We start from the raw sequence: 26155 nt of genomic DNA on the forward strand, positions 1-26155 counted from the left end.
TCAATCATGGTGAATCTCTCTAAGAAGAGTTGATGCTTTTCAAAATTATATTTCGCAATATTTATGAGTTTTCATTCGAATTTATTTATACATCTCATCTCATATTAATTTTATCCAGGTTTCTAATTCGAATTTCTGAAAAACGTTACTATTATACTAACATTAATAAGCAATTTCAAAACAAAAATGAGTAATACACTGAATATTCGTCATATAAAATGACATAAAATTATTTCACGAAAAATAAACCACATGTAACTTAAATAGTGTATGAAACTTCACGGATTAAGCAATTATAATGTTACACAGCGCATTAACTGAGTTTAACGATTTTTCTTTTAAAAAATATCTTTCTCTCGATTCATAACACTACGCGAATTATTATTTTTTGTTGTTGCAAATTAGAGGGATAACGAAAAACGTCACTACACCCTCAGTTCTAAAACGGTACTGTTTGTACCACAGAACACGCTTCCAAATGAGTGTTGCCACAAAGCAAGCCTAATTTCCAAAATAAGATCAAAAAGGTCATAGAACTTTGTCATTGTCAATGATAAATTAAGAACATTTTTCCTGATTTTCTTCCAATGTTATAAAAATCTAAGTAAATTACCTTGTAATGTCAATTATTAAGAGAGTTATTATGTACTTAATCCAAATATCAAGATTCCTAGTTAACTATGAACCGATATAAGTTCAATGTGGTGTCGGATTGGAACATTAGTGTTAGTTGTAATGTTTTATGTTTCCTGTCTACACATTAACAATTTTGGCGTGATAATTTCACATGAAGATCATAACTAAGATACTAGGCTTTGTGAATCAGTGGTAATTATATAATTCGGATGTATATTTTTGAAAATATAAGCGTTACAACATTATGTTATTTTCTTTGGATTTTTCGATTAGTAGACATACAATTAAACTATTATTTTGACAAATCTCGCTTTATTGACTTTTGTTTTATTATTTACGACTATAAAATTATTTGGTATAATAAAATTCTAATGTTGACGAATAACACCGTAGTTGTCCGTTTACACGAAGAACTAACTACAAAAATCGAAATTAAGAAAAACAATAAACGCGATATTAACCCATATAAAACCAGCTAACGTGGTAGTTTTGAGTTCAAGTACCTATCACTAAAATGGAAAATCAATGGTGGCTGAAATACTGATATTTCAAAATTACGCAATGTACAAAAAAGTAAAAATAAAGGGGGCCCGGTCGCCGACTATCTTCGTTCTGGAATGCGGCTATATACATGAACCTATCAAAAACAATATATTTATTAATAGCTCAGTAGATGAATGCATTGCATTTATGACCGGATAGCATTTGGTTAGCGTTTAGACTTCAGGAAATGTGCGTGTACATATGGTAAGCTCGATATTTAATCAGTTTACAAAACATCGTTAAACACCGCGTAAATATTACTAAAATACGCCTCCAATTAACATTACTGGTGGTAAATTTTATTACTGGTGGTAGGACCTCTTGTGAGTCCGTGTGGGTAGGTACCACCACAGTGCCTATTTCTGCCGTGAAGCAGTAATTCGTTTCGACTTGAAGGATGGGGCAGCCGTTGTAACTACATTTGAGACCTTAGAACTTATATATCAAGATGGGTGGCGCATTTACGTTGTATATGTTTATGGGCTCCAGTAGCCACTTAACGCCAGGTGGGCTGTGAGCTCGTTCAACCATCATAACATTGTGGTAAACATCGGATAATACATTAATGGAACCACATAAATTCAAGTACTTTCAACTAACCAAAATAAGTCGTTAGTTAAAGAGCGCATCTTGGAAATACCTCCCACTGCTTCCACTGTGATTCAAAATTTATTCCATTAATCTCATTTCATAAATTTAATCATTACCAGATTAATTAAAAATAAGTACTTAATTCTTTGTTATGGAGCATGGGTGCTGCGATACCTTATAGGTGGTTAGTTACCTTCTCCACCAATTAAAGTGTAGGATGGCCTCCATAGCAACTCATTTAAAACTTCGACACTATGATTCTGAGTGGTCCACTTTGTATACGGGCTCCGATAACTACACAGAACCACTTTAGCGAAATTTGTACTAAAATTCAGCAAAATGTTTATGAAATTTATCGAATAACTAATAATTATCAATATTTTTATGTTTACTTACAGCTTGTTGCTAGATTTAGAAACAAAAGTACAAAAATATTTGTTTCAATGATGTTTATTTTTCTATAATTATTCGTTGTTTTTTTTTTGAATGATTTAATAGTTGGGTAATTTTATTTAAAAAAATACCTGTGTTTACCACGAATAACATTTAATTTATTTTAGTAACTGTAAGAACTTACAATTACAATAGTTTTGTTAATTTTATTATATACATACACATACATAACATATTAGAACTGATTCAAATAAAATAATCTCTTTCGATAATATTTAAAACAGCTTTAACTGTCACCTTAAAATAATTTCCTACATAAATGGATGGAGGGATATGAAATTGCCCACACTTTTAAAGAATATAGAGAAGGATTTCAGAACTTTTTTTTTAAAATATGCTTAAGATACATCAAATCAGGAAAAAAACCTTACACACACTACTACGTATTTGACACATACACGCAAGCATACTATTTGTTTATTGTCAAACTTTTCTTATTGCTTATAGTGTGTGATGGTAAAATGGACTGCTCACCGCACTAATGTATCCATCCTCAAAGAGCTCCAAATCAAACAAAGGCTTTCGTCGATTGTGCAATTGCGAATCCTTAATATGTTTGGACGTATCATTCGTAATGAAAGCTCATTGGAACGTTTAGTGGTTCAAGGAAGAGTAGACGGTCAACGCTCTCGCGGCCGATCACCCACAAGGTGGACAGACTTGGTTAAGTTGTCTACGAAGTGCTCCCTTACTGAGTGTACACGTACCGCCACAAATAGAGAAAGATGGAGAAGTCTCTCAAAAGCCGCAACCAAATATTAAGACTTACGTAACCACGACCACTCCGCCAGGAGTGAACGACTGAGAAGAAGAAGAAATAGTGTGTGATCACATTCAGAATAGATTAAATATTGTTTGTCTTTCTTTATTAATATTTGTCTAAAGTGTAGTCTTGGCGAAATCTGTGATTATAGAAGTATAATAATCTTTGACAATAGAATCATAATAGCGTACAAACTTCAATTAATTATAGTCGAATTTCGACTCCGGGGGACTACTAGTATAAATAAATTCTTAAATTGTCAAAATGAAAAACAAAATCAATATTCTACAATTTCTGTTTATATAATATATTGGCAACATCTATAAGGAAAATAAGCTTAAGGCGGGATATCTACGTAGAGACCTGCTGGAGAAGTATGAGAATTTTAAATGAAACTTTTGCTACGTGAAAATGATAGACGACTTGATTGTGTACATTCCTGTTTAATCGTATCTAAGTTCACCGAAACTCATTCCATAATTTGTTTAAAAATATTTTTGAAGTGAAAACTTCTTTAGAATCGTTGTGATTTCAAACCGGATGCAACGGAAAAAACGACAGGTAAGAGACACAAATACAAAAATGTGTAGGATGAAGCCAGCAAAGAATGAGACAGAAATATACATACTATTTAATACAGCGCCAACTGTGAGATTTTTTAATACTAACGTGTGTATGAAAGCTCTTGTAGTGAATTTTAATTTAGGATTATACGTGAAATTAAAATATCAATTCACAGAGGGCGCTACCTTACAATTATTTACTAATGACAAAATTTTACATATACTTAAGACGTTTAGGATAATTGTATTTTAATTTTGGAAGGTTTCACTTCTACCACGTGTGAATTGCACACATGTATTTTTTTTGTAGTATTTTACGTAACGAGATTCTTAATTTTATGATTTACCGCACCCCACAAGCAGCAGCCTATTTTGATACGCCTGATCTATATTATTTAAAAAAACTTGATACGACCTTGCCTTCTTAATATAATTGTTGGTAGTTCTAAATTAGGCTTGTATTTAAGGATTTTTGCTTTAATTAAGACAAAAACAATTACCAGTTACGTCTTGGTTTCAAAACAAAAACTAAATTACGATCAATACTAAAATGTGACCTATTTTTATTTCCACAGTATAACAAAGATGGAAACTAGCGGTGTACTTTATATGCCAAATATAAAATACACTATATAATGCAATCATTCATGAATATGCTACAAGAAACATGTCAAATTTAAAATTATCCTATGTAGGTACTACATTACTGCTGTAGGTACACGAATGAGCTACATATCCTTGTCATGATATTATGATATGACCAATTAAGGCGTAGTTTTCATAGTTTACTTATTATTATTTTTTACCAGATTATCTTCTATGGGTTCATTTTGTACCTTTGCTTAGTCCTAGTTCCTGTACCAAATTCTAGTGAAATATTTAAAGTTTTATTAGAATTTTGAAGCGTTAATTATTTGCCAACATTTATGAGTGTATGTTGTCGTATGAATAGCCAGCCTAAATAGTCCGTCGCCCTTCTTCGGGGTTACATTACTTACGCGCCACCACTACAAGCTGCAGACTTTAGTGCAATTACAGACCCAGGTCTCTTCAGGGCAAGGTTTTAAAATAAATATCACTTTTTATTTATTTAGAAAATCTACTTGGATTAGTATTTTTTTGTTTCCTACCTATTCGCTGGTAGCCTAAGGGGCTATTCCAGCTACGCCCGGACAGTAGTTGAGCTCACGGGCTCAACCTGAGAGAATTTGCAAATACTAGGCTTAGCAAGAGCAATGCCTCGCGTGAAACTACCACCAGATCGAATCGCGACCCAGTGAGAAGATCTGTGAGAAGATCACCGGGAGTGAATCCGGGGGATCCGACAAGATGTTGTTCGGACGACGGCACCTTTGCGTTGCCACGTCGCGATCGAATAAGTTTTGTAGTTTAAATATTTGAAATACCTAGATAGATACATAGACTATCAGTCTATGTCTAGTAATTTTTAAGGCTTTACTTGGTCATTGATAAAATAAAAAAAAACGTATGTGCAATTCACACGTGGCAGAAGTGAAACCATCAAATTTTTGGCTTCAAGATAATGAGACGAATGTAAAATTTCGGAAAGTAGATAATTGTAGGTTTTCGTAATGATTATAGTGATACAAAGTTTGATAATTATTTTACATTTTATTCGCATATATTAGGTAAATAGATTTATTCAGAATGTATTAAGTACGAATATTATGTACGAAGCAGATCACAAAGAGAACCATGCATATAAGCAACACTGTATAACACTTCCCATTTCATTCTCTCCCACGTTAAATCTTATGAATTTATGTATCTGTCTCTTTTTACTGTCGCTTTTTCGTTGCATCGACTTTCGAATCACAATAATACTAAAGAGTTTTCACTTCAAAAACCCAAGCAAATGTTTGGCGCCCTATTAACGCCTTCGTCCTGTCACAGTTCCAAGTAAATTCTAATAATTTATTTTTCATATTAGCTTCAAATTCTACACGAAAATGCGTTCCATCGTTTCGGAGATATACGCGAATGAGTAGACAAAAAATAGCTCTGAAAATTGTTAGTCGTTTTGTTAGAATACCTTTGTTCATTGCACTTCCTCAATGTACAGACACACCGTGTTGTCCAGTATTATTAAATATATTGATGAAATCTGATCAGCACACGGACAACAACGCCCGTTTGTATTTTGCTGATCGAAAACTTTTATTACTTACTAGCTGACCCGGCAGACTTCGTAGCGCCTTAATCGATAAATAAAACTTTTGTATAAAATAAACTTAAAACAAACAAAAGGAATCCGTCCGACGGAGGACACATCAAAAGAAAAACAAAATTGTTTGTTTTTATATAATTCCGAGCATTTTCATATTTATCTACCTTTTAAACCTTCTCTGGACTTCCACGAATAATTCAAGATCAAAATTAGCCAAATCGGTCCAGCAGTTCTCGAGTTTTAGCGAGACTAACGAACAGCAATTCATTTTTATATATAGATAGATTACAGTGGGTACACACAATTTTTTTTATCAAACAAATTTTCCTTAAACCTTTCTCTCACGTTTCAAACCATTATTTTTCTTTCAAAAATTTCCTCTTGGTAGTGGGAATGGTAAAGGTTACAATACACTTTTATGGCTTTAAAAGCTTAAATCTTATTATACTAAACACAGCCTTTAATGGGAATTGTTTTAAATCTCATAATAACGTAATAAACATTCAAAATTTCCATTTGGAATAATGAACATTATTTTCATTAAAACTCATTGGTCATCGACCGACTGCGATTAGGCTGTGCCTCTGACATTGCTAATGTCCATGAGCAATAGCGAACACTCACCATCACTTAAGATGGATTAGAAAAAAGATTCGAGTTACTACTGAAAAAAATTCTGATTAAGCTAAAAATACAAATTATAAGCAATCTTCAAATCTGAATTTCTATTCGAAAAAAATTTGCACGGCGTTTTCATATTACCTGAAAATGGTATTATCAAAACAAACAGAGATGCAGTATTGAAAAAAAAATTGAACATAAAACTTTTTTGTTTATACGGATGGGTGACTAGATCATATCCCACCAGATTAAGAGTTTTCAAATCACCATGTAAATACCGTCTCCGACCTTGAAATACGTTAAATATAAATTGACCAGTTTGGTTGTAATCACAAGCTACCAATAGATAATATTCCCTTATTACAAATGTTTTTATTTAACGAATCTTTACCACAATTTTCAAATATTTTATTCCCGGTATTTCGATCACCCTTATCTCACGGAGAGACTGCAGATAAGATATTAGGAACTTTCAAGAACTGAATAAAATCAAAAGTGGTCGTGAGAGCCCGGTAAATGAAAGTATTTTTAACATCGACATTTGCGACAGTTTCAAACTATTCAACCGCGGCCGAGCTTATCCTTAAACCATGAAGCTCAAAAGCTATGATACAAATAACAGATTAAAAATAAGTTTATTTTAGCTTAAAGTAAATTTAAAGAAGAAGAAGAAAATCTTTATTCGCCAGAAATATAGTTTACAAGATATTGTGGATATAGGACATAGTTTCATATATTTCGCCTGTTTAGGCATGCGAAAATTTAACTTATTTTTATATTAATTCTAACACAAAATTTACTAAATCTATCTATTTTTACATTCTATCACTTCTTATTCTAATATTTTATTATGTACAACATTTATCATTTAAAAATTCTTGCACACTATAATCGCATATTGTATTATATAGACCGTGATTTTGATGTTAAAAAGAGATTTTTGCGCCTGGTCAAAGACTAAATTTTTACTGTCGTACAGAAAAACTTCACGACAGAAAGAAGCGAGTTTTTTATAAATATCATTCCCATGAATATTTTTGTATTTATTGTATTGTACTTTTGTATTGTATTATAATAACTCAATGGGCTATATCAACATTAATGGCAGAAATTAAAACTTGTTTTAACCACTGAAGTAGGAAACCCTGTGACTGACATTATGCTGTGTGTCAGTTTTCTATCTATAGATGCAATCTTCATAATATTATATAGCCATGAAATGATTGAAAAAATATTTCAAGTATTAATTTTCGATTTCCGTTTCCACTTTCAATGTTAAAATAGTGAGAATTTTAATTTGAATCTTATTTAGTATAACTGATCGGTAACAAATGGGTCAACATTTTTCAACAACATGCTAACTCTATTGTGAAGAACGTCGCCTTTTCCTTTATGTGTTTTTGTACGACTAAAAGCATAACTTGCGACAATGCATCGACTTTTTATCTTTATTATGTACCTGAATAGAATAAATACTAATTTTTAATTATATTACTGTTGCTACAGATAGATAGATAGATACCCATTATACTTACCTACCGTTACAAGTATTGATTATTATTTTTTTGTAACAGCGACATCTCTGTTTGAGTTTTTTACAACTAAAGTTATTTGAAAATGTAGGTAACTGATTTTACTTTCTCATTTTAGTTCATAAATGTAATAATAGATGGCGCTTGCTCTGCGTCAATTTGAATATGGCTTATTTTTTATTTATTACTCCAATATTTTTGTGATAATATTTTTTTTAAATAAAGAACGCAACAGTATTATTACACTTTACGCTTTAGGTTAATTTCATATTGATTTTATGAGTACGCTAAATGGTTATAGATAGGGTTCGTGATTTTATTCGCGACTGTAACAGACGCAATTGCGAGCGGCGATGGAGAGCGGTCAATACCGCCTTTAAAAAACTGCCTACTTCAAGACTTCATTGCTCACCTCAAGCCTCGCTTGAAGAAAGCTGTCAGAGTAACCGGGAAAATTTTGAGGAGAGACTTTACTTTAAGCTTAATGACTCAAGGAATAAGCTATTTTGGAAACAATGAGTGGCTTGAAAGGTGGTAAAACAGGCAAACGGATTTAAATTATCTAGATGTGTTTGTACTTGTAAATTATTATGATAGGTAGTAGTATAATGTGGCGGGTAACCATCATGGAACACGAGTTAACAGATGCCTGAATCTCGCTTACGACATTTTCAAAATAAGCTTGCATCTGTACAAGTTCCACTTAACACCAGGTGGGCTTTGAGCACGTCCACCCGTCTAAGCAATACCATCGGTCTACTGAGCCATATCACCCGATCGGTGGAAGATCTGCCCTTCGACGTGAACTAGTATTAACTTTAAGTATCCATGTCTGGTAAACTAAAGATATTATATAATTATAGGTATATACCTACGATATATTATCAAGAAAAAAAGATTTAAGTATAATAGGTTTATACTTCACAAATTTTAGATTTGGTTAAATAATTTTATCACCAAATAAATAATAACAATACAGCGATAATAAAAAGAACAAAGACAACCTTTAGTTTTTTTGGGCGAAGAGAAGGTAGCTTGCACTTCTTTGACGGCTGTTATTTTGATAAAACCTTGATCCACTGTCATTCATCATCACCAGTACCACCTAGAATATTAAATAAGTTTGCAAATTATATTATGATCGACATATCTACGGCTCGGGGCGTGTTGTGAGCCTCCACATATATACAGATAGGTACGATAGGTGTATATAGGTAGCCCTACCTATTTCTGCCGCATCCCACATCAATAATAGTTCTCGAACATGACTCAATCGATGACTGAATGATCGAATTGAAACGTAGAATCAATTTAATGAAAAAAACCACATGGTTTACGAAATGGGTTAGTGTGATGTTTATAAATAACAGATACAATTACGTTTTCATTATTGCATAACGAGTTTTCATTACTGCACGAATATAAATAAGTAACGGTTATTACAAGCCGACCTACGAGTCCAATTACGCACGCAGATGCTCACAAGCATAGGTTATGTGAAGACGAGCTTTCACGTTGCAACGTCCGGGAATCTCCTTGGATTCGACCTAGAAAGTGAAAGTACACGAGGTCAATCTATCGCGTACGTAATGCACGCTCACGCTAACACCGGGTCAGCTAAATAATGGAATCTACAGGCAACGGTCAAACAGACATCAGTGACAATAAAAAAAAAGGGTGCGTGTACTTATGTACGCGCGTAAGAAGTTATACTTTATTTTTATTAAATTTATTTCGTATTTTTTTTAATTTAAATTTTAATCAATTTGAAAAAAAAAAACGATTAAACAACATCCTCAAACACGCATATTGGACATCCCTTTTCTTGACATCGTATAAATTCGGTAATTTTCGGTACGGTTCGGAAAGTTACCTGCGGCTATATTCAGACTCGCCAAGTTAAATGGAGGCCACAGATGGGTACCAGGAGCGTGGGGTGTCCTCCAACCAGGTAGACTGACGACTTAGTGCGCACGGCGGGAAGTCGTTGGATGCGGCAGGCGGAGGATCGCATTATGTGGAAGGCATTGGGGAAGGCCTATGTCCAGCAGTGGGCAGATAAAGGCTGATGATGATGGTGATGATGAAGTTACGTCGGTCGTATTGTAATGAGCGATTTAGTGGGCAACTTCATTCTGTTAATTTTGTGTCACGGTGCGCGCGCATCGTAAAATTTCACTCTCATCAAATTTTCATAACGCGCCTAAAGAAGTATAACTTCAAAAAGAGTTGGGTACCGATTTTGGTATGCAAATACATCGATCTAACACATTACAAAGTTTAAAGTATAATTATTGAAGTTTTAGATGAATGAGGTAAGGGTAATGTTATTAATGGCCCTGATGTTCTGAATCCTGATGTAGCTTGTAAGTAGGACATCACTGTTAGAGATGTTCTTGTCTCACATCGACTTCATAACTAATTTTTATTGCATGTATGGATGGACGAGCTCACAGCTGTCTTGGTGTTAGGTGGTTATCGGAGCGCATAGACGTCTACAACGTAAATGCCGACACCCACCTTGAGATATGAGTTCTAAGGTCTCAAGTATAGTTATAACGGCTGCCCCACCCTTCAAACCGAAACACATTACTGCTTCACGTCAATAATAGGCAGGGTAATGGTACCTACCCGTGCGGACACAAGAGGCCTTACCACCAGTCAATATTTGACATCTGTCATTCGATACTTACCGTAATTGAGTTGTTAGGTTTCTATCAAGGATGCTCGAGCAGATCTTAGAAAACCTTACTTTTTTTTTAGAAAAATTGTATCAATATCTGAAAAGGCGTGCTTTTTTCTATCGCTGCCAGTCATGGCTTCTAGTTGGCTAGTGCAGTTGTTGTAAAAAACATTTTGTAACTCAGCTGTTACTTTTCGAACATAAGTCGGTGGAAGAGAGCACATATTTTCCTACCTAACACCCAATTCTTAACTTAATAAGTACTTTCAGTATACGATGTTGAGCATCAGTCGCAAGGAGCGGCGGCATGATGCTTATTTCTGCCGCGAAGTAAACTTTCTTTAGTGAAACAGATCTACCCGTGCAATGGTCACCACGGGCAAAAATAAATTACTAAATGACCCCAAAATCACATTTTTATTTTTTTATTATTGCTTAGATGGATGGACGGGGCTCCCAGCCCACCTGGTGTTAAGTGGTTGCTGGAGCCCATAGACATCTACAACGTAAATGCGCCACCCACCTCGAGGTATAAGTTCTAAGGTCTCAGTATAGTTATAACGGCTACGCCACCCTTCGAACCGAAACGCATTACTACTTCACAGCGGAAATAGGCGGGGTGGTGGTACCTACCCGTGCGGACTCACAAGAGGTCCTACCACCAGTGATTACGCAAATTATAATTTTGCGGGTTTTGTTTTTATTACACGTTGTTATTCCTTCACCGTGGAAGTCAATCGTGAACATTTGTTGAGTGCGTATTTCATTAGAAAAATTGGTACCCGCCTGCGGGATTCGAACACCGGTGCATCGCTACATACGAATGCACCGGACGTCTTATCCTTTAGGCCACGACGACTTCATAAAACGAATCATTCAATTGGTATGTAAACATTTAAATTACACACGAATGTGTTTCCTTTCTTTGCTAATGAGCGCCTGCAATGCATTTTGTATGTATGTTGAAGGGAAAAAACGTACTCTCAATTTTTCTAAATAAGAAACCGAATTGTTAGCAAGTTTAGTGAGGCAGTATGTGGTAATAGAAAATAAATAATAAACAGCTCATGTTGTAAATAATCAGATGAAGGAACAAACTTCAATAATTACTCTATTTTTATTTACTTGAGTCTTACATAATGCTGTTTAGAATATTATATATCTTTAGTTACTGACTTTGATACAAAACTAAAGCTGTTGATTTGTGTGGCATTTTGAAAATAATAGCTTAAATCAAAGTCATTGTTTAATCGCTCCCTCGTGACCGCTCAAACTTTCGATTTTAGTTTAAACTACGATTGATATTACGGGCCTAAGCCAACGAGGCGTTTGAAATCATCGGCGCCGACCAGTATCATAATAATATTATAGGTAATGAGTGACGATGCAGTTTTAGTATTATGTTCGCGGGTTCGTATTGCGTTGAACTGAGATGTTTATATTCACATTATTTGTTACGTAAGCGCACGCAGTTTAACATACGAGGCTCAGGACATAAGAGGTAGCGGGGAAATTTAATAAGTTAATCATCTATACTTATACATATATACATATAAATAAAATAGGAGTGTCTGTTTGTAATATTGAAATAACTGCTTTTTACTACATGTATATGAATATATATATACGGTACATACCCCAAAATAACATTTTTTACCATTTTTGTCTGTCTGTCTGTCTGTTTGTTCCGGCTAATCTCTGGAACGGTTGGAACGATTTTGACAGGACTTTCACTGACAGATAGCTGATGATATAAGGAGCAACTTAGGCTACTTTTTTTAGACTAGCTTCACCCCGCGGCCTCACCCGCGGTGCGACAATAACCGCGGGTAACATCGCGGGACTCGATTATCAATAATAAAATTTAATGTTTCCGAAGTGAAGCGAGGGCCGGTCGTTATTAATAAATAGTGAAAGCTTATTTGACATTTTCGTTTATGTCGCAAATTAGCCATGCCTTCCGACTTGAAGGACGGGACAGCCGATATGCAATAAAATATAACTAAGAATTTAACCACATAATTATCTCAAAGTGAATAGTGGCATTGACGTTATTGTGTCTGCGAACTGAAAAACTATTGAATTAACTCAGTGTTGAAAATAATTATTATATCCAATACTCCTAACAGCTCCCGTTTGAGACTCACACTTTTTTTTCTAAAAAATCAATAGCGCTTGTACCTCGGACCATACAATTACGGGGCACCTAAAATTATTTATAGCGATTCTATTCAGCTCGTCTTCACACAATTTCTCTTCGTTTATTCTTCAATTGCTGGACAACCGTCAGGCGATGTATGTTGAAATAAAAAAATCCAAGATCTGATGGTGCACGGAAACAGTAATCCAGAAGAGAACCAAAAGTTCGATGGCTGTTTTGTCGTGCCATGACCAGGTTTTGCGTTCCGTAAGGCTGAGGAGCGCGAAAGGGGGTGGGATCCCTCTTCGGCTTCTCAGCGAAGAGGGCAGAGTGGGCGGCACGGGCGTGAAGCTCCTGTTCCTCCCCCGTAGGGGCTGTCGGGTACCGGTGACGGCGAACCTTCGGCGCGCACTGTGCGGTACCGTGGGTTTCGTGAAGTCGGAGTGGTGGGGCTCGATGGGGTTTAGTCGGTAGTCGGTTATGCGGGGTAGCTCTTGCGTGGCTGACGCCGTGCAGCGTCTCGCGCGCCTTTCTCAAGGCGTAGTCTCCCGGCAGGAATTGGAAGAAGAGGAGGACCCCGGTCTTCCTCTTCTCCCTCTTCATTTCTGGAGGCGCCGGAGTCCGACATAACCCGGTCTGTTACCCTCCTCGACCGGGTATCCGTAAATGGATTCCCCAGCGTAAAAAAAAGGTCTGCTTTTGCGCCGAGGGTCGCGGGTTCGATTCCCACATCGGGCAAGTATTGTGTGATGAACAAGTTTGTTTGCTCTTTGTCTGGGTGTTTATTATTGATATATGTGTATATTTAAGTGTATATAACGATGTCTATCAGTCTAGTACCCATAACACAGGAAATACTAAATTGGGACCAAATGACCGCGTTTGATTTGTTCCCAGTTATTAAATTTTTATTAAACGAGAAATTAAATATTAAATGTAATTTTAATTAGGCATTGTCTTAGACAAATAAACGACAAACATTTTGGACAATTAAAATCAATTCCTTAATATTTTATTAAACATGTAAGTACCATATCGAAATAAATATAATAACAGACTCAAAACAACAACGGATTTTATTTTTATTCTTAAATTAAATAAACATTTCGATTTCCATTAACTGTATATTTTTTCAAAATAAAAAAAAAATACTATAAATAAGGCCTACCGCACAAGAAGTCATGAACACAGATTCCAGCTTTGGTTTCACCTACGCTGGCACAACCCTCAGGCGAAGGTGTCCCATACCTCAAACAATATGATTTTCATAATTGATAGCGACACGTGGGAGAACCGCGATGCTATCAAGCTATTACATAAATAATATTCTTATTTAATGGTCTATTGTGAATTTAGAAAATATTTAAATTGACATTTTTATATAATACTAGCTGACCCGGCAGACTTCGTAGTGCCTCAATCGATAAATAAAAGACCTAAACTTTATTTAATTCCGAGAATTTTCATATTTATCTACCTTTTAAACCTTCTCTGAACTTCGACAAACAATTCAAGACCTAAATTAGCCAAATCGGTCCAGCCGTTTTCGAGTTTTAGCGAGACTAACGAACAGTAATTCATTTTTATGTATATAGATTAAACGCGCTGAAGTAATAATACCTATATACCTCGTTAACATTTCGTTTCCGTATAGTATCTATGGTAAGTAAATCGAGTGGTTCTAAGTATAATAAATAGTGTCGGTTTTAGGAAGTATTGTGGTATGTGAGACACGTGGTCCTCCACGGTGACATGGACCTAGAGTCCATCAGTAAGTATCTACAGTGGGCATCAGTGCGCCGTTTCAATAAAGCGGCACGACACGAGAAGCCTCTTATCGTGGCCGCCGGTAACTACATTCTCGATCCTGCGGACCGAATGGTAAACGGTGGATGTCGCCAAACAATTCATTTGGGATCCTCACAAACCACAAACGGTGCTTTTAGGTACCTCAAGCACTGGTCATTGTTTTCGTCGAACCCGTCGCTTGCGACGAAGGGCTCGGCGAGTAAATCAACCCACAGACACAGCTCACTGAGTTTTTCGCCGGATCTTCTCAGTGGGTCGCGTTTCCAATCTCGTGGTAGATTCCGCGAACCACGGCTCTTGCTAGGGTTAGTGTTAGCAACGTGGTCAGGTCTCAGGCCCCATGAACTTCACCTACTTGTTAAGTCTTACTTTTTTTTCCTCCCTATTCTAGAACGGGTTATTCTAGATTCATCGAGCTAGTAGGTGAGCTTGACCTTGAAATATGAGTTCTAAGGTCTTAGTATAGAGACAACGGCTGCCTCACCCTTCAAACCGAAACGCATTACTGCTTCACGACAGAAATAGGCAATTTTGGTAAATTACAATATCACGACCAGTTACATTAAGGTTTTAACAACATTGACACTGTCCATATAGAAGTTTAGGGTAGCTCTAAACGGTCCCGTTAACGAGTGCACAAGAAGGGCCGCGGCACGCGAGGAATGGCGACGTCTGGTGAAGCACACCACCACCTGAAGTGATGACCACGACCACTCTGCCAAGAGTGCATGGGACTGAGAAGAAGAAGAAGAATATAGAAGTTTGCGAACAAATCACCGCAATACGAAAATAAAACGTAAAAAGAAATTTAATTGTCGAATTAAAATAAAAAATCCACTTGTGACATAATCTTTTGTAACAAGTATATTTTAAGTATTCTAAATTTGGTCACGTAACCCGTGCTTTCCAATGTAAGTCTGACCTATGCCCGTGCATGAAGTGTTACGCTGGCAAGTCCTTGTTTAAGTGGACATAGCATCCGCGACCTCGAAGAGAAAGTTGAGTAAAACCGATCTTTGGATTTAACCGTCTCACTGAGCACAATGACTTCTTTATTGTTCTACACTTTTGTTTGGAACGTATTTGGGACCACATTAGGGGGTCAAATTATAAGTTTTGAAAAAATCACCCATGTAATAATACATTACTTCCGTAAGTGGATTTCGTTAGTCATTATTTTAAAACAAACATCTCAGATTATGGGATATTTAGGTAAATTCAGACTCATTAGTCTTTTTAAATAAATAATAATTGGGAACAAATTACGCACGGACATCCAGCCTTAATTCAGGATTCCTTCTGTTATGGGAACCAGAGACTCATAAACATCCTTATATGTTTAAATATATAGGCAATGCACACCCAGACAAAGAGCAAACAAACTTCATCATCAGACGAACGTTGGCCCGATATGGGAATCGAACCCACGACCCTCGGCGCAACAGTCAGGGCCGCTAACCACTGAACTACCGAGTCATTCATCAAAAAGACTTGTCGCATCAAATACATGTCGGAAACGCTCATTAGTTTTGTGGCAAAACGAAGCGCAGCACGATTTCCGAGATTTCACCATCGTCGTGGCCTAAGGGATAAGACGTCCGGTGCATTAGTATCCAGCGATGCAACGGTGTTCGAATCCCGCAGGCGGGTACCAATAATTCTAATGAAAAAAATAAATAAATAAAACTACACGATCTTAATGTCGTCGGAGCTTGACTAGCTTCGTGCTACGACAGAGCCTAGCCGATGGAGGCGCGCATAGACGCCACGTCACTTACCAACCAGCCTTCTTGAAGAGCGGTGCTTCCATCCTAAAAACTGTCATTCGTTTTCGTTTGCTAACGTCAAGTGAAGATTTATAAATTGTTCTAAGACAACAAACGTGTTTTGTGTACTCAATATTTCTCATAACTCGATCACCCTATTCGCCCCTATGATGTCTGACGATGGTGTTAATAATGTGGTTTCTCGAACATTCAATATATCCGTTCCAGATCACAATGAGAGTAGCCGTCTTACGTTTCAAACTATAAAAAATTGTTTTCTATATGATATTAAGATTTGTCTCCTAAATTTAATTTCGTTGGTGATGGTTTCCAAGTAAATATTGAACTTCGGCGACTACAAAACCTTGTAGAATCAGGCAGCGTGGCATTAGAGACAGCGGTCTTCTACTTCAACCGGGAAGAAGATCCATTGTGTTTGATTTGCATGTCCTTCGAAAGTGCAATACGGTGACGGATGACCACAATCACCGACCCACCCTGCTGTCACGGGGTATCGCTAAGAATAACATCTAATAGGACTTCAGATGGTTTGCCAATTGAGAAATCCGGTTCTCGTAGCACTCAGGAGCATATGTGGGCATGGTGCCCACATATGACGGTCGCGCAAAATGCCCTCCGTGCACGGATTCTGTCTCAACGGTGACGAGGAAGTGACATCAAGGCTACATCTTCATGCTTCAAGTGAACATTCAAGACGTGATGTCAGTGGTAACTCCCGCGGTGATCTGTTTCTATAAGATCATCTATAAAGATGAATATTAAATTAATAGAAGACATTGTTTTGATCTACTTTCTATTATCTTTGATTAAATTGATTTTTATCGAAAAAATACATTGAATTTTTTTAATTATTAATCATATTGTCCGGTGGGGGACCAGAGACCCTGCTTCTAAAGTCCGTCTCTGAAGTTCAAACATTTTATCACGTTTACATCGCATTGTTGGCTTACACAATAGATTTGTCTCGTAAATTGTTTACCCACACTCATATAGAAATTCTGTTTTTTTTTTAGCGGAAATACACGGTAGAACTCTTATAATTGAATGAGAGTTAATTAGTCAGGTTTGTGTTAAATTCAGCTCGTATCGTTTACAAATGAGAGTTTTACTGGCTCATGGTTCAATTGATGTTAATGGTATGCTAGAATCTATAAACGTTGCAACGTGAATGCCTGAAGATGTGCATGCATTAAAGCTAAAACTATTAACATCTACCATCATCCTTGACAGAAGGGAAGTATCTTAAATTGTTAAGAAAAAAAAAACTTTAATTGCATTTTTAATACGTACGTAATTCGAATTGTGTGGAAGGCAGGAAACGCACGAACACTATTGTTTCAGCTTTATCTCGATCTTAGATTAATATCGCGGATTTTTTGCTCAAAGAAGTTTTTGTTTATTGGCATCTTTCGGTCAAAATTTAAGAAGATTCTAGAATCAAGAGAACGACCGAAGTGTGGACATAAAACTTATGGATATTACGTGCTCAGCTCTACTAAGCTACATATTAAGCGTCTGCTGTGATCCTAAATACCAATCCTATTAGATATCTAATCTGTCATCATCATCATCAGCCCACAGTCGTCCACAGCTGGACATAGACCTCTCCCAACCCACACGACTGAGGCCGGTCTTCGGCACTCCTCATCCATTTCTCGAGGCCGCCCTTCCAAAGTTTTCCACCACGTAGCCGAGACCATCCCACGTTACATTTGCTGGTGGCCAGTCTCCACTTAAGACCCCGTCGGCTCCAATGACCGTCAGTTCTTATACATAGCTGCATTTTTTATTTCAAAAAGAAATGAACTGGCTATCTAGGATATTGAGAAGTCGTCGTGGCCTAAAGGATAAGACGTTCGGTGCATTCGTACCTAGCGATGCAACGGTGTTCGAATCCCACAAGCGGGTACCAATTTTTCTAATGAAATACGTACTCAACAAACGTTCACGATTGACTTCCACGGTGAAGGAATAACATGGTGTAATAAAAACCAAACCCGCAAAATTATAATTTGCGTAATTACTGGTGGTAGGACCTCTAGTGATTCCGCACGGGTAGGTACCACCGCCCACCTATTTCTGCCGAGAAGCAGTAATGCGTTTCGGTTTGAAGGGTAGGGCAGCCGTTGTAACTATACTCGAGACCTTAGAACTTATATCTCAAGGTGTGTGGCATATTTACGTTGTAGATGTCTATGGGCTCCAGTAACCACTTAACACCCGGTGGGCTGTGAGCACGTCCACACATCATAGCAATAAAAAAAAATCTAGAAGCGATAATCGTGTTCTAGGTGCATTGCAATAAAGTTGACGATCATCAGTCTAAAAACACTGTAGTTTTAAATCAGGAAACCATTCTTTCGTTGTAGCTAAACTTTGTATGAAAAAGTTGCGACTTATCATTACTGGTGATGTCCTCGACGTTTAGTTTATGCTAATTCACGTTGTTCATTATCTGCATATTTTCCTATTTCTTTTTATTCTCAGTAAAACTGCTAATGTACATAGATTTTAATAATATAGTCATGATTCTCCCACACACATAGATGTGTAGCTTAAATACCTTTGCATGATCTTTAGTTTCCATTACAGTTACAATATTCCTGAATCCTCATCATCATGGACTAACCGAAATCTTGTCTTGTTACAGAGAGCACTTCTCATAGAAGACAAATTTCAGAATCAATCACCTCTTTTATATACTAAAATGGACAATAATTCACAAAAGCTTTTTTTATTGTCCATTCAATAGTGAAGGAGCGTGTTGCGCGATTTGAATGAATTACCTATTAAATGATGTAATATAATCTCATTAAGAATTAATGTTATTATTTGACAAATATTCAGCTGATCTGTGGAATAATTGAGTGGATTTTTATTTATAGTCATATAAATTATACATTAGAGGAAGCATAAAAAAGCCTTTTCAGTAGGTATTGATAGAAAATAAACAACCTCTGGCCATGACTATAACCACTTATGAATAGAGAAAGGGAGAGAGAGAATATATTTTATTTCACACCAAAACATTATTAAAATTTGAAAACAACAAGTAGGTATAATTGTACAATGGGTGGTCTTATCGTTAAAAGCTTTCTCTTCGAGAGAACCGTTTTATCTACAGAAATTCTGTAAAAGATGCAGCTGGTATGCTGCGGGGGTATAAAGCTCTAAAACTTTTAGTTTTAAACTTTTTTGGCTAAATATAAACTTAAGATTAAGTTGTAAATTTGTACACGTACATATGCTTAGAAAGTTTCGCACCTGACATGTCAGTCGCACCCAGTCAATTTGGCACCGCCCAAACGATTGTTAACGATAATTGAATCGTACCCATCCAAGCTATTATGGAGTATGTTAAGTATTTTGGTTACATAATGATTGTTTAAATACCTCTTCATCAAATGGCTGTAAGTTCGAGAATGCAGACAAGGGCTTACTAAAACTATTGCGTCCAAAACCATTGCGTCTCTACAAGACGTTAAAGTATTGCGTTTGTGGATAATCTTTAAGTCGAAAGGAATAACGTCTTTGCAGAAATAGACAGGGTCATTCACATGTCTTTACTGCTGCGTAGATAAGTCGACGACGTTACAACCGCCATTCGGTATCCAAGTGTTATCTATCAGCCCTCCAAACTGATGGTTTGACCTCTCTTCTCTCTTCTTCAACCCGTGTCCACCCCATGCTGAGTGTAGGTCTCTTCGAATGCACTCCATTCTTTTCGGTATCTTGCCTTTCGCATCCAACCCCTACCAACCACTTTTGCCAGGTCTTCGATTCACCTCGTTGGCTACCTGCCTACGCTACGACTTCCGGTATGTGGTCACCACTCCAGTACTTTTGTTCCTCACCAATTGTCAGTTTGAATACAAAGCTATAATGAGATCAGCAAAAATATATCTATGTAATCGATTCATATATTGCATATTTTATGATTATTACTAATTAACAATTGCGTACATGAATATAGGATTCGACCATAGTAGTGATATCTTTGTCTTAATATGAATGTTCCTTGAGTCTTCCTGTAAATTTTAGCCATGTTTTTTTGCGATGAGTACGATTGGTAGGTTCTGTATGCCCGCAAAAATCTAGCACCACTGTTAGGACAGGCAGGCCTAGTTCTGGTTTGAGGCAACCAGAGCTAGCTTCCTGTAGATAGATAGCCGTTACTGCAATTTTGACCTTATATCTTAAGTAGGGAGGTGAAATTAGTGTTGACACTATGTTTTTCCGGTAACAACGGTTAGACTACAGTACCAATTAAGCTGGTCGAGTTTCTTTTTCTGTTAAAACGTCACTAACGTATTGTTTTCTAATCGAAGCTTCAATCTTATCGCAATTTCTTAAGGTTGAAACTCGTTCGGCTTTATGCGGTACTGTTCACAAATTAAAAACGTAACAGTTCGTTGTCAACACAATTTGTAACTCTGCATTCAGAGTTCACTAAAACGTGCTTACATATGCGAGTGTACAGTGTTTCCGCAATTATGTTACACAATCGAGCTTAGATGCACCAGACTGACCTACGAACTTTCAGTCCAACTTTCACTTCCCGTGTTGTCTACATGTCAAGTAGCCGAGAAAAACTTGCTTATTAGTTTTAATTTCTCCATTTATTGTTAAATTATAGTTCAGCTGTTATATCAGGGTTGTATGGCTGAAAGATCTTGACTTCGGAACTAGAAGAGTATTCATTGAGCGTTGCTAAACAAGAGATTTAAATACTATTTTTATATTTATATTCTTACCTATCGCTATTCTGGAATATAAATCCGATATGAAACTACAAGATTAAGAATTAACGTCGTGTAATAAAAATCAAACCCGCAAAAATTAATTATTTCCGTAATTACTGATAGTAAAGCCTATAAGCCTGCACGGGTCAGCATGGATGCTGTCAGTTTTTTTTTCTACCTATGCTGATAGCCTTGACAGGCTGTAACAGAATTGCCCTAGCGTGTAGGTGAGCTCTCGGGGCTCAAACCGGGAGGTGTTGCTAACACTAGCTAGCAAGAGCAGTGCCTCGCAGAATCTACCACAGGATCTGAAACGCGACGCGAATCCGGCGAGAATCTCAGTGGGCTGTGTCTATAGATTAATTTACTCGCCGAGCCCTTCGTCGCTAGCGACGACTTCGGCGTGGACGGTGACCAGTGCTAGAGGTACCTTTAAGCACCGTTAATGGATCGAGAGGATCCGTAATGAAGTGGGCTGTCAATAATTCATACCATACAATACAATTCAAACTTAGAGTTAATGTCTAGAGGTGAGTGGCGGTATTTACGTTGTAACATGTATCGGCTTCAGTAACCGCTTAACACCAAACAGGATGTAAGCTCATCTACCCATCTTCTTAATAAAAGCCAAGAGTGTATGCAAAAAAAATCTACTAGTGCTATAAAAATATAAATGTATTAATTATTAAATTAAAATGAGTAATTAGTAAATAAGACCTCGTATGAATCGTTCTGAAGAGACTTTTTGCGTAAATCAAGGAAACGAAATAAAACTCCTTATAGTATTAACTTCGTATATTGCTAATAACTAAAAATAAAAAAAATATTATAACAAAAAATCTATAATAGTTGTACTCTTGCACCGCCTGGGCATCGAACCCGGCACTTTGGTCGCGTCGAACACGACTTGAGCCTCATCATAAATTAACAACCACAACAGTGAAACAAGAATGTTACTTTTGACTCTTTTTTTGGTAACTCGATTCTTCTATTGTTCGATTTTCTACTGACAAATGTTTTGAATTTTTAGCATATAAAGAGCTTTGAAGCTGCTATTTTACATACGCGACGAATGAATAAGGCAGCGCTTAAATCGGCCAACCTGCAGACTTTGTATTTGAAGCAAGCTTTCTTTGCGTACCCTAAAGATGCTTGAAGGAGAACATATTTTGCCCTAAACCTCCAAAAGCACGGTGAAGTTTGGAGGCGACGAATTAAGCTCACTACGATGACTCTGTCAATTAAGTTTTCACAGGACGAGTATATTTGTTTAATTGTGTTTTGAAAACGTTAACATTACAGGGCCTATTTAATAAGAACTATGGTTTTTTTGGAATAGGAAATTTAATTGTGTAAAAAAAATTTTTTTTTAGAAGTTTGATAGAAGTGAGTATATTGATTTTAACCTTTCTTTTTAAAAAAAAATTGTTTCTGAGAATAACGAATGCTTGTATCGAACATTTTGTCAGTAAATAATCTTAAATAGATAACAACACAACGAAACAAAAAAATCTTATTAATATTTGTCCTAGCCACAAGATCGAATGAAGATTAGTTGGTAAAATTAGACTTTATTTCAATAAATAAAGTTAGTTTTTTCTTGCAACAAAATCGCACATTAGACCTTATGACTCTGCTTTGTGACTATAACGAAAACCAGAATAGCCTCTGTCTGACTCCAAAAAAAAAACTGTCGATTGTCAATTTCAGTGACATTTTCTAAAACAAAAATGTTACCCAGAAAACTATATTTTTCTCCAAAGAATTTTGAACACACTATTGGTCAAATCATCAAATCATACACGTTAACTATAACAGTTATCGATAATGATTTGAGGATGAAAAAATTGAGCCGGAAAGAACTAAAACGGTTTGATAGATCACTTCTAAGGCGTACGAAAAGCCAAACATATTTCGCTACAGCAATAGAAAATTATGTACACTCGCTAATGGCCAGAAAAATATTCACCTTCGCGTACGCCCAAAAGAAAATCCATCTAAACTTACCTAAATAACCACTCTCCAGAATATCCTGTATTAAACATATGACTATGATGTATTAACTATATATACAAGCAATGTGGATCCTGCTAACTCAATCCCATCCGTGATGTTCGTGGTGCTCATGATGAATCGGTACCCAAACCTTCTCCCAAACCGGCTTCCATACCTTTTTCCATGCGGGCACTTCTATGGTCTTCCAGATCGGTACTTGAATTTGCTTCCATTTCTCAACCCATATTTTCTTCTGTACCGGCACCCAGACTTCTTTCTTAACGGTTTTCCAAATTTGCACCTTCTCGTCTACCCATTCCTGTTTTTTCTCGGTTACCCAAGCCTGTTTCTTTTCAGTTTTCCAGATTTGTTTCCATTCTTCTTTCCATTCCAATTTCTTCTCGGTGACCCACTCTTGCTTCTGCACGGTCTTCCAAACTTTCTTCCATACCGGTTTCCAGATCATTTTTTTTCTCCATAGATCGTGACTGGTATATTCCCAGCCGTGATCATCTTTCCCTAGATATTTCTCACCGGGCACGCCCTCTTTGACCCAAGCAGGTATAAAGTTCTGTTTCCATTCTGGCACCTGAATGTCTTTCGTTACCGGAACTTGTATTTCTTTCCATACCGGTTTCCAGACTTTCTTCCAATCAGGCACTTGAACTTCTTTCCACACCGGTACTTGCACTTCTTTCCAAATAGGTTTCTGTACTACCTTCCAGGCTGGCACCTGTTCTTCTTTCCACTGTTGTACCTGTTCAGTTTTCCAGGCGGGTTCTTTTTCTTTCTTCCACTCAGATTTCCAGGCGAGTTTTTTTTCGGTTTTCCAGATCTGCTTCCACTCTTCCTTCCAGACGAGTTTCTTCTTCCAAACACCTTCCGGCGGTGGCGAGTGCCATCCTCCAGGAGAACGTTTTTCCCTTGTTAACTCGGTGTCGCTTGACACGTCCTGGATCGGTACGGCTACCGATGCCGCGATGGCCAGCACCACCCAAATCTGTCAAAAAAGACATGGCAATTACTCTAAAAGTCAGACGTTGTAGCATACCTAGTTAGATTTTCTTAAGATAATGATTCGTAAATATTTGTTCGCGTACAGTGCACGTAACAATTACGATAGTTACATAGTTAATTAATTCGTCATTACGTTACGTTGTAACTGCAAAGTGATAAGTGACACAAAATAAAAACGTGTTTTGAATTTCAATGAGTATTCTTCGATGATATTTCATTGCCGTGCCGAGTGCCGGTTCCAGTTCATAAACGTGCCGAGTGATAGCCGCGAAATGATTTTCAAAGAATAGCCTAGTCTGTTAATTTTATTATTTTTATAGACGTTTGTCAAAAAGTCAGTCCGATTACGCCATAGTACTTATTGCAGCGAAAGCTGTATTGTTAGCTTTGAAGCTCGAAAACGACCATTGACTTTGATAAATTATTTAATGCTAGCCGTCATTTAGCTGCAGAACAAAATATTGTTGAGCGAAATAAACGAATTTGATTCTTTGTTTAATTATAGGTTTTGAATGCATATAATATTTTAACAATAAAAATTTACTTCAAAATTTTAAATTTAAAGACATATTAGTGGTTATACTACTAGATTTAAAATGAATACGTGTTTTGTTTGCTGATTAAGGATCTTAATGTTTACACAGAGAGTACGACATAGCTTACACCCAGTTGACACGACTCATTAGTCAATTTACGTAACAACTAAGCATGTCCGATATCACTATTATTGCCGAAAATTATATTCCGTCATTATCTCTATAGTTACAGAGGCCGTTTGATATAAAATAAAACACCACTAGTCTGCTGCCAATAAATAAAAGTTTTATGCATGTTCTAGCATTTCTAGCTGTATGCCCGATAAGTCAAAAAAACCGCGTTATGAATTCTGTAAGCATAGTACATAGTCAGTATCGAAAATAAGATCTCTCGTACGAGAAGCACGTGTGGTGCCAGTGCTCCGCGAGAGCCTTCCAATCTCAATCACGCACAACATAAATAGAAAGTGAACAATAAACAAGAAAATACCAGTGAATTTACGAAACTTAAAATCTGCTAAATTTGAACGTCAATTTTGATAGCACATTCATTTATTATTAATAGTATATCTGTGTTTAAAGTTTTCACATATTGCAAAAGTACAATAACCGTTACTGTTCAATCTGGTGTTTATTAGAACTAGTTAACAATTCCGGACGATTCGAATATTTTGCATTTTTTGTGGTCACGAAGATTTTACTTTTGATTTTTTTAAGTTTCGTCTTTAAGAATTTTTTATTTATCTGAATACCATTTGGATTTTTTTATGTGGCGTAATTAAAATTCGAAGTTATTTTAACAGAACTTTTGCATTTATTCAAACACAAATAGTTTGACTAACACGCTTTTTTCACTCACGGCCAATCTAGATGGAACGTTTATTTAAGTGATAGAATGAAATTAATCTATTTTTATTAAAATTTACACGAAAATTAGATGTTTTGTGTTTCTTGAACTTTATGACAGGTTTATATTATGTCTGTGAATTGTATTTGTTTGTTCGAGTAATGCGCGTTGGCGCTTTTCTGATTGAGTCGAAGCTTTACGTATTTATTAGTTGTGGTCACTTCGCGAAAGTATTCGTTGGTATAACGTATTTATATGGATGCATTTATGGATCTCGGAATTTTAACTTCAATGAACAAAATTACAATTTATGTTCAGTGTCCAATAAATTTCAGTTCAAAATATAAAATAGTATCTCATATATTTTTTATTATTAATTAACGGATTAGTGTTTAAATTTGAAAATTACGCGATGACATACGGACAATCAGAGATTTATACGTTTTTTTTTTTATTTATTTTAATTTTAGTACGGTTTATTTATATTTTAGCACTGCGCTTTTAGGGTTCGATATTTGGTTAAAAAAACCGCTAATTTCGACACTATTTTTTTAACGCGACATTTAAAGTACCACTATCACATCACATCACTGAACCCACCGTAGCAGTGAGCACCCTCATTTTGAAGCGGTGGTGACTATCTGCACTGACGGTGACCATCGCGCGTCTTGTATTTATTACTCTGCCCCTACTACGATCGCTAGGATGG

At 36.4% G+C, this 26155-nt stretch overlaps 1 protein-coding gene across 1 annotated transcript; it reads right to left on the minus strand.

The window, feature by feature from the left end:
* Window positions 1-21831: 21831 nt before the first annotated feature.
* On the minus strand, window positions 21832-26143 carry LOC101743424 (antigen LPMC-61). Its single transcript, XM_004932733.4, has 2 exons — window positions 26047-26143; window positions 21832-24046 (listed from the first exon to the last, which is right to left on the minus strand). The coding sequence occupies exons 1-2, from the start codon at window positions 26104-26106 to the stop codon at window positions 23147-23149; spliced, it is 960 nt and encodes a 319-aa protein (XP_004932790.2). The 5' UTR covers window positions 26107-26143; the 3' UTR covers window positions 21832-23146.
* Between the last annotated feature and the right edge of the window lie 12 nt (window positions 26144-26155).

This window comes from Bombyx mori, chromosome 1 (genome assembly GCF_030269925.1).
Source record: "Bombyx mori chromosome 1, ASM3026992v2".
In the NCBI taxonomy this organism is placed as follows: domain Eukaryota; kingdom Metazoa; phylum Arthropoda; class Insecta; order Lepidoptera; family Bombycidae; genus Bombyx; species Bombyx mori.